At 45.0% G+C, this 9677-nt stretch overlaps 2 protein-coding genes across 4 annotated transcripts in view; one reads left to right on the top strand and one right to left on the bottom strand.

Moving 5' to 3' along the window:
- The first annotated feature begins 739 nt into the window (after positions 1-739).
- On the top strand, positions 740-5372 carry LOC307239635 (uncharacterized protein). Of its 2 annotated transcripts, XM_080013128.1 has the most exons (5): positions 740-838; positions 2352-2426; positions 2590-2855; positions 4203-4266; positions 4870-5372. In XM_080013128.1, the coding sequence occupies exons 2-5, from the start codon at positions 2361-2363 to the stop codon at positions 4933-4935; spliced, it is 462 nt and encodes a 153-aa protein (XP_079869254.1). In that variant the 5' UTR covers positions 740-838; positions 2352-2360; the 3' UTR covers positions 4936-5372. The 2 variants fall into 2 exon arrangements, with proteins under 2 accessions (XP_079869254.1, XP_079869255.1); XM_080013129.1 differs by lacking the exon at positions 2352-2426 and having other exon boundaries at positions 747-838.
- Positions 5373-5389: 17 nt separating this feature from the next.
- The window catches only part of lipia (lipase, member Ia), an 8207-nt gene continuing 3919 nt past the window's right edge, over positions 5390-9677 (bottom strand). The window contains exons 5-11 of one of the 2 annotated variants that reach the window (XM_080013121.1): positions 9563-9664; positions 8671-8760; positions 8380-8547; positions 6763-6852; positions 6379-6487; positions 6095-6268; positions 5390-5721 (exon numbers count right to left, since the gene is read on the bottom strand). In XM_080013121.1, coding sequence (XP_079869247.1) covers positions 5637-5721; positions 6095-6268; positions 6379-6487; positions 6763-6852; positions 8380-8547; positions 8671-8760; positions 9563-9664 — 818 coding nt within the window. In that variant the 3' untranslated portion in view covers positions 5390-5636. The remainder of the gene's footprint in view (positions 5722-6094; positions 6269-6378; positions 6488-6762; positions 6853-8379; positions 8548-8670; positions 8761-9562; positions 9665-9677) is intronic. The other variant, XM_080013122.1, reaches the window with a different exon arrangement.

Here is a 9677-nt window from a genome sequence, read left to right as displayed (position 1 = left end):
CGACCCAGAGAGATGTGGTGCGCTTGAACGGACGCGTATGCAACCGAACCCAAACCGACGCCACATTCGAAATGTAGGATTTCTTTCCATCTTTATTTATTTTGCTATTTTTTTTTTTTTTTAATTTCATCGAATTTGTTTTGCGGTCAGGGGCTCAGTACAAGCAAATTTGGAACTATAAAATAAATATACGTACGGTATGTATTATTCGATATGTTCAACTTTTATATGTGGAGCCCCAGGCATCGCCGGAGCACGATGCCTGGGGCGCCGTTGGCACCGCGCTCCGGCGGGTTATCTCCCAAATAGGAGCCTTTCTGGGTGGAGTTTGCATGTTCTCCCCGTGCTCACATGGGGTTTCCTCCACCTCACGTCAGTAAGGACCCCCCACCAAAAACATGCACAACATCATCGTCTGACCAGCGATGGACGCTCATCACCTGGTCCCCGGGCGCGTCCACGTCTGCTGCCCACTGCTCCTGGCTGTGGCCCCGGAGGAAGGACAAGCCAAGATGGGTCAAATGCAGAGGAACCATTTCACCGGCCACCATCCAAAGCGTGTGTGTGCATGTGTTGTAGTGTGGTGTGCTGCGTGACAAATAAAGACTCTTCTCTCCTCTCCTTGCTGTTTAAAGCTTGTGATTGTAGTAGTATTTGCTTGGCCTCTCCGGGCTTCCGTAGACCGGTGAAGCTCTGCGGTGGTCCCTCATTGGCCCGCGGCCTCCGTGCTAAACTTAGCCCGGGCCCCTGCGGTCACGGTGACGGCGCTCCGCGGGGCCGGCGGGTGACAATGCCGCCGTGGCTGCGCCGCGGACGGAGGCAGCGTCGGTGAGACACGGTGAGTTATTTGTTTTTTTTTGTTTTAACTTTGTTTTAAAGCGGCTTAAAAAGACGCGCCCCCGAGCGGGCGCGACCCCAAATGAAGTTGAATTACACGCGGAGCCGCGACGGCCCCGCGGGACGGATCCGCGCCAAGTGCGTTGAGACCGAACGGCGCTTGAAAGCCGTTCGAACGCCGCCGCTCCGCGTCCCGTTCGTCCTTGGGAGTATTTTTACCCTCCTTGTACTTGTCACCTGAGATGGTGTGGAGTCGGGGCGGCAATAAATGTCATGTCGCGAAACAACCTCCCCTATGTGTATGAATATTTGTTCGTTGTTATTCATCACTTCATATTGTAATATTAAGATACCGCTGTAGAGATATTAATAATATATCAATTCTTTATTGATATATCAATATATGCACATTATGTACAATATATTTATATTTTCACAAGTCAACTTAAAGAAAATCTTTATAATCCTTTACACCACATTCAAGATGTTTATTTATCACGTACATATACATACTTGCATATATACATGTAGTGAAATGTCCTTGCAACGCACCCGGAGATGATGCACAATGAGAACTAAACGGAGCGACCGCGTAGGCGACCGCAAGGGGCGGCGCCGCAAACGCAATGAAATCGAGATATATAGATGACACATACATATATACATACATACATACATATATACATATACACAGACACAAATGCATACATACATACATACATATACATACACAGACACATGCATACATACATATACACAGACACATACATACATACATATATACATACATATACACAGACACATACATACATATATACATACATATATACATATATACATACATACATACATACATACATATATACATACATACATACATACATTCATACATATATACATACATACATACATATATACATACATACATACATACATACATACATATACACAGACACATACATACATACATATATACATACATACATACATATACACAGACACATACATACATACATACATATACACAGACAGATGGATGGATAGATTCAAGAGGTTTATTTATTAAATGCTTATATATACAAGCATACGTACTGTATATGCAGTGAAATTTCAATGCAACGCACCTGGAGATTATGCATAATAAGTACAAACTCACAATAGCTAAGTTAACTAACTAAACTAAGTGATTCCTCCAACGTAGATCAGTTAGTAAGTAGAATAAAATAAGATTGAAAAGGTTATATACTGAGTGGGAATACGAATAGAAATAAAAGGAATAGACTATTGTCCTTGAGCAAGACACTTAACCCCTAATTGCTCCCGATGGCTGCGTCCGTCGGTGTTTGAATAATTGTAAGTCGCTTTGGATAAAAGCGTCTGCTAAATGACTAAATGTAAATGTAACTATTATGTATATAATACCAAATACTAGAACAATATGTATCCCATAAATAATATGTATCAATGGTCAGATGAAATAACAACTTAATAACTTGTCTGAAACTGACCTGCAGGAACCACTCATGATGGAGGTGGAAAGAAACCGGGCCAGAGGAAAGAGAGCGGGGCTGGACTCCTTCCCATTCAATGTACTCTCTCTCTCTCTCTCTCTCTCTCTCTCTCTCTCTCCCCCCCCCCCTCTCGCTCTTTCTCTCTCGCTCCATGTGTCCTCACTCGGTGATTTTTTTTTTTTTGTTTTTTGTTTTTTTTTGTTGTTTGGAGTGATTGGTGTTCCACGGCTGTTCTCTGCAGTTGGCTGGGACCCAGAGCTGCTCGGTGCCTGCAAAGTTCCCCATGGCCCCCCGGCCCTTCTCCCTCGCGCCGCCCGCGGCCCTCTCAGCTGTTCTGCGATCCGCCCCGCCCCTCCGCCCTCCCCCCGGCGGCGAGCCGAGCGGAACCCCCCCTGCCGCCCCTGCCGCCGCCGCCGCCGCCCCGCGGCTTCCCAAACCCCTGGAGCAGCTGCAGACGGAGCTGCACGCACTGAGGGAGGAGATGGAACTGATGAAGAGTCAGCACAAGTATGCATTTAGTTGGAGGGGGGCGGGGGGGTTAAGAATGCTAAATGAGCTCTGGTGTTGCAAGATCAAAATTGCACGGCTGCATTAATTCACCAAATCCGTCGGTTCCAGGCGGAACAGCTGCCGAACAAGTTTCTCGTTCAGATTTTTCATAGCGATAAAAGGTTCTTGTTTGAGATTCGGTTCCTGGCGAGCCACTCAGTAAGACGAGGCGTTCGAGTCTCCAGCTGTTTGTTCATTTGGTCGAGTTGGTTCAACGCACGGTCAGGGGAGTCGTGGGCGCTGAGTTGCGAATGGAATTCTCACAAAAATTCCCTTGATTCCGTCTGAATTACTTATTTAGGTGGATCGCACGTCACGTTCAATATAAATTGAGCCCAATCCCTCGGCCCTTTTCACCCTGGACTTTAACTAAGTTCTCAGTATTCATTTGTGATTCTTGCATCACTCGCTATGGGTCAGAAAGAAACATGAGTAGACATGTTTTTAGTGGTAAACATGACAGTGGATTGTTAATCTGTGGGATTATTTAATAACCATTGCTCCAAACTACATATATACAATTTGAATGTTTTTTACCCTTATCAATCCCATAATAGGGAAATTTGCAATTTCTCTGCATTAACCCATCCTCGTAACCAGCGCCCAGGGAACAGTTTGGGGGGGTTAAGTGCCTTGCTCGAGGACACATCAGCAACCAGGAGGAGCCCGGGATCGAACCGGCAACCTTCCCGCTACTGCCCCCCTCCATAAAGTTGTTTCCGCCCGGTCTCAAACTAGGGCCCTTTCGTGTGTTACGCGAACGTGATAGCCACTTCACTACGGAAACTGGTATGTGTGTGTTATTAATGTTGGCTGCTGCCAACATTATTATTAACATTATTATTATTATTATTATTATTATTATTATTATTATCAATAATGACTTTAGCGTGTTAAAAAAAAAAAAAAAAAAGGTGAAAAGATTACAGTAAAAAGAAAGCTGCAAGAAAAGACAGTGTTGATGCCATACTTGGACACAAGTCATCCCGCGGCCGCTAGGGGGCAGCGTCCTGCTCTCTCATGCGTTTTCGTCATCACTGTAAAGCGGGCAAGGGGACGCCCTTGATTTCTGTGTGAAATTGACCTCCTTTTACACATTCATATGGTCACATATGTGCAGTGAAATGTCATGACACCCGGTGATTCCGCACAATTGCCCCTAAAAATTGGAAGGAAAAATACTTATTGCAGGCACAAAATTTTCCACTTCCGTCAACAGCTGCACCAAGGCCTATTTTAAGGTTTTATTTCAGAGCACGTCGCTGTCGCACTAATCTGACGTTTGGTGAACATTGTGTGTTTCAGCAAAGAGATCAAGCTGCTGATGAACGAGCTGGATGAGGAGAAAAGGATTCGCTTGACGTTGCAGGTACGACGTCGCCTTCACTCCCACTCCTCCCTGTCTGTCTTCCACAGCTCCGTGTCGCACGTTCCTGCCCAAAGATCACTTTTAAAGTCACGGATTTGTTCAATTTGTACAATTCTACGTTTGATATTAAAATTCCCGTTTGATTGTGTCTTTTTGTTTTTTAATCTTTTTTTTAAATTTACGTCTATTTATTGTCTTGTAATTAAAGTTTTTTCAAAACGAGATACGTACCAATAATTGTTTAGAATCCTTAATTTTTTTTTCCTAACTTTCCTTCAGAATAAACAGCCCCAAAAAACTTTTTTAGACGTGTTTGAAATTTCCTTAACAGATGATTGTGATTCACGATGATCATAATTTTTCATTTTTATTTATTTTTTATTCCGTTTTCTTGCGCAACTGCAAATCTGCCTTTTTTTTTTTTTTTGAACTTTTCAGTTGCGTCATGTGGCTATGGCTATCACCGCGATACACACAGGCAGCCTCATTTAGCGGCATTTGAGTTGGAGCTCCTGCTCCAAGGAAGGAACAGCGTTCAACAAAGAAAAACATTTCATCGCCGTGAAATAACTTGTAGCATCGGTTTCTACGGTTGTGTTTTAGATGGAGGTGGAACGCATCAAGAAGCACGTGTCCAAACATCCCGACCAGAGATCATCGTCCAAATGAAGATTTCTCTCAGATAAAAACCCAAGAACCTGTGAGCAGAACAAAAATTCCCAATTTACATTTTATATTTGATATATATTTCATCAGTATTGATACATTTTTAATTTAGTGATAATAAGCCGGATCAGAGCTATGATTCAACGCATGGGGATAAGTAACACGGTACGTTTGCACGCCCTGTTGTTGTAATCCAAAAATGTGCTCCGAAAATTAGATTGAGGTTTCTGCGGCCGCCTGCTGTGCTGTGAAACGCTGTTTACACGCCCAGTTGGACTGAACGTCTTTTATTTGCCCTTATTCAGTGTCAGCCGTTCACATGAGACATAACTGTCTTTTATTTATTTTTTAATCTTGAGACTTCTCTATATTTTTTAAAACATGTACCTGACAATATAGGAATTTCCATACAAAAGCAACGATTAAATAAATAATAAACATTTATTTCGTCATCATTTTTTTTTGCAGTGCTTGTTATTTCTTTAATTCTCTCAACTGGCCTCGAAACGTGGCAGAAATCAATAATCACAATTGGATTTATTCAATGACCAAAAAAAAAACCAAAAACAAACAACACTGTAAACATTATCAAACACTGGATTAAAAAAATACAGGTTTGCATATTTAATAGATGTGATTTAACACTCGGGTGCTATTGAAGAAATTTTCATGTGTCGGGACTAGAATGTGGATCAGGTTTTCCCTCAGAAGTTGGACTCTTCGCAGGGAATGGGTCTAAAGGTCGTTTCCTTGTTCTCCAGCAGCAGGAAGTCGTAGCGACAGAGAGGCCTGGGAGTAAAAAGATAATTTAAAAAAAAAGGAAGCAAAGTGCAGAGTCACATACAAGTGCAAGAAGTTTAAAAAGAACTTTCGCTGTCCATAATTTCAAATTCATGTCAGATCACTGAGGTCAGTGTTTTTCAACCACTGCGCCGCGAAAAGAATGGAAATGAGCCTTTGTGTCGCAAAGTCCAAATGTTTCTCACGTTTTTAGTGGTCAGCATCGCGGTGTTGCCGCGGCATTATATCATCGCAAAAAAGGTTGGCAACGCTGGCAAAATTGGATAAACTCAATTCTGGTCCCGAACGGTTGAAGAAGCGGCAATAGACAGGAGAAACCCCTTTGGAACATCTGGAGTGTGAAAACCATTTCGCCGCCCACCTGTCGGGCCGTTGGAGACGCGTGAGACGGAGCCTCAGGACGCGAAGTTTATATCTGGGCTGGAGCACGTTCCCGGTGGAGAACTCGACGGTGAGGTTTTCCACAGAGCGCAGGTCGCTGTCGAACTGGGCCAGCAGCCGAGCCTCCGTGTACCTCTGGAACCTTGATGCTTTACTGACGGAACCCAGAAAACAAAGTCAAATATCTCAGCGGTGATATGCGGTAACAAATGACATGGTGACAAAAAATGTTGCGGTGGAGAGCAGCGCCTGAAGGGAACTCACTGTGTGATGGTCGCCGTGGCTTCTTCGCCCCCGCCGCGCAGTTTGACGGTGATGTAGCCCCAGCGGACGTCCTGATTCCACGTCACTATGTCCAACCTGTAGTTCGTCTCTGAGCGGCGCGGACAGAATGCCGATTCGATGTTAAAGACTTAAAGGCCGGCTTTACACCGAATCCGAAAACGCAGCCGACGGTCGGATCCTCGGGGGGCCCCCTGTGGCCACGGGGTGAACCGCGCCTGGGTTCCGCGTCGCAAAATATGTGAAGACATATCATGGGATGCAAAACCCAGAGGCAGTTCATCCGACAGCCACTAGGGGCGGAGGATCCGACTGAGGGCTATTTTTTATTTGTGTCTTTATTTTATTTTTTTCACAATTACTTACTGCAGAACGGGGACTCTTTATTGGTGGTGAAGTAGGCGTTCGTTTGACCTAAGCTCACCAGCGTGTCCTTCCACTCTGTGACGTCATAACCTGGAGGGGCGTGAGAGAGTTGCGTCAGGTCCAGAAAACAAACCAAACAGAAACCCTCTGAGATTCAAACTGATAACGCTTATAAGGAACCGTTCCACGGGCGAGTGAGTCACTGCCTCAGCGTGTCTGAGATGCACTGTTGTGAAATTTGCTTTCATTCCTCATGTACCGTAGCTGTTTGTTAGATCAGCGTTTCCCAGTGGTTTTACAGTGAAGTAGTCCCCCGACGACGCCACTTCAGTGTTAGAAACGTGTAACTGCCCGTCACGGCCGACCTGCGCGGCTTTTAAGTCTTTAACATCGAATCGGCGTTCTGTCTGCGCCGCTCAGAGACGAACTACAGGTTGGACATAGTGACGTGGAATCAGGACGTCCGCTGGGGCTACATCACCGTCAAACTGCGCGGCGGGGGCGAAGATTGAGCAAATCTTTTGAACGTCACTCCGGCAAAAGGGTGAATCTTCAATTGACAAACTGAAAATAAGTCCATCGGGAAACGGTAAAATAATAATTCTCAAGGAATTTGGCACGATTCACATGGAATGTGAGTGGTCTGTGGCAGAGCCGTTGAAAAACTGCTGTTTAAGACGTGCGCGCAATTTTCATTTTAAATTGATAAATGAAGAAGCAAATACCAACCGGGGTATTTTCTCACAGGATCGTACCGGATGCATCCGTTTCATTAGGACACGGGTCGGAGTCAGGCGTTGGGTTCCTTACTCCAATTCATTACTCGTTACCTTTTTCAAAAGTGATTTAGTATTTACTATACTTATTACTCCCCGTCAACAGTAATTCATTACACTACTTGTTATATGACTTTTCCGTTACACCCCACAAAACTGTTAATTACGTCTTTTCTCCTCACAATTCAGGCTTTGCATGCGCGCCTATCATTTGGTCTCACTGGGTGCATCTGCCGTACGTCAATGACAAATACACTGCGGCATCTGATCACGATAGCACGACAGGACAGCAGCACATACGGCCCCTTCCCTAAGCCACGTCGCAAATCCGCGGCAGAACTGCTTCACGGCGAAATGTAGCGTCACATGCTTTACGTTATGTGCACGCGAGAGCGAGTGTAAACAAACACGGAAGGAGGAACGTGGCGCATCGGGAAATCACTCATTGGATGGATCATGGATTATCACAACATTTGCCCGTCTGCCACCGCGCCGCGACCACATAAGGTGCAGGTTGACGGCTGAGCCGATCACGTTTTAGTACATGTAGAAGACACAGGTAGCGTCAGTACAACTTAATTTGCCCTTTACTACCAGCGTCTGCCTCTGGCAAAAATAACATCCTTTTTTTTTGCCCACAATAAAAGCGAGTAGCTCCTTTTACTGCCTTCTTTTTAGGCGACTTCCGGTTTTTCCAATTACCACCATCCGATAGTAACGCATTACTAGTAATTTGTTACTGCCCAACACTGGTCGCAATATATACTGTAGAAGCAACGGTTAAAATGGTTAAAAAGTTGGCTGTGATTCCAACGTAACGGACGGGAAATTCCGTGCTCACCAAAGACGGGGCATCCATCGCCACCGAAGCGCTTGCAGTCCGTGCAACGGCCGTCCAGGAAGTCCACGTAGGACGAGCAGGGGAAGGCCCGGATCTCACACGTCTGCCTCAGCGACTCCAGAAAGAGATACACTGATCTCTGATGGTCGCATTTGAAATAAGCTCCTCCTTTGAAAAAATAGAAATAAAAAATGTTTGACAGACTTCAGCGAAGTCCAGATTATATCCTAGATACGAAGAAGACACAAAAGTTTGATGGTTATTTCTTGTGGGTGTTTTTACGGTTTTTACCGGACAAGATGGTCTTCGGGCAGCCGGTTTGGTCACTTCCTCCGTTTGCGTAAAAGTCAATGTGACCTAAAGATTTTCTATAGCCCAACGCTTTCAGGCAAAGGACGACAGGTTACATAACAGTTTTGGCTGAAATAATAATAAATGAACAGGATATGATTTTGGGCTTATCTAAAGCCTCTTTCACACATGCAGTCTTTCCCAGCAATGTTCCAGAACCGTTCCTGCGTGGGGCCGTGTGTAAACGGGAGCAGGGATGGATACTCCGGGAAATCTGTTCCGGCAATTTCCGACTTCAAGACCTAGTAACATTTCGGGAAAATTCGGCACGGCGCTGTTGTGTATGGAAGCAGTTACATGGCCGGAAAAAAGCACGTAAAGTAGGGGTGGAGCCAAATCCTGTATCGGCGAAGCAAAAATTGTGGGTTTTTACGAATCTTTATTTCGTACAATTTTTTTTTTAAATTAGGGGGGTAAAAAAAACTTGCCGTCCGGTCCGTCGAACATATATTTACTCATTTATATTTTTTATTGACTTGTTTATTTATTTCAGGATTTATTTCATTGGCATATTTATTTTTATTTGCATGCTACGTCCACAAACATCCTCTTTGTGAGTGTAAGTGAATGAGCTTTTTCCGTGCGTTGCTCCGTGCGCTGCTGCTCCGTCTGTCGCTCTATGGTGCAGAGGGTGTGGACCGGGAGCGCACCAGGTGACTTCCGCTGGACTGTCACTTGCCCCATCTATTCCGGCATTATCACGGCATGCGTGAAAAGGCGCAAGACGGAAATTTTCCTGAGAGTAACTGCACGTGTGAGCCGTGAAAATCACCAGCGGTGCCGAAAGGGTATCCCAGTAATTTACCGGGAACTACGTGTGAAAGGGGCTTACCATCCATGTCGGTATGTATCACATCCACAAACTGTGCATCGGTGGGATCCAGTCGCTCTTCTGGGGACGTGCCGGTGAACTGTGGTCCGGCGGGATCTAGAGCTGGAATAGGAAC

The sequence above is a fragment of the Zeus faber genome (genome assembly GCF_960531495.2).
Source record: "Zeus faber genome assembly, chromosome: 14".
NCBI classification, from domain to species: domain Eukaryota; kingdom Metazoa; phylum Chordata; class Actinopteri; order Zeiformes; family Zeidae; genus Zeus; species Zeus faber.
This window is presented reverse-complemented; position numbering and strand designations above follow the sequence as displayed.

Excerpts from the sequence above, each read along its gene's own strand:
- LOC307239635 (XM_080013128.1), top strand. The coding sequence starts at position 2,361 with ATGATGGAGGTGGAAAGAAACCGGGCCAGAGGAAAGAGAGCGGGGCTG. Across the intron at positions 2,427-2,589 it reads TGGACTCCTTCCCATTCAAT|TTGGCTGGGACCCAGAGCTG; the intron begins GTACTCTCTCTC and ends TGTTCTCTGCAG. Across the intron at positions 2,856-4,202 it reads CTGATGAAGAGTCAGCACAA|CAAAGAGATCAAGCTGCTGA; the intron begins GTATGCATTTAG and ends TGTGTGTTTCAG.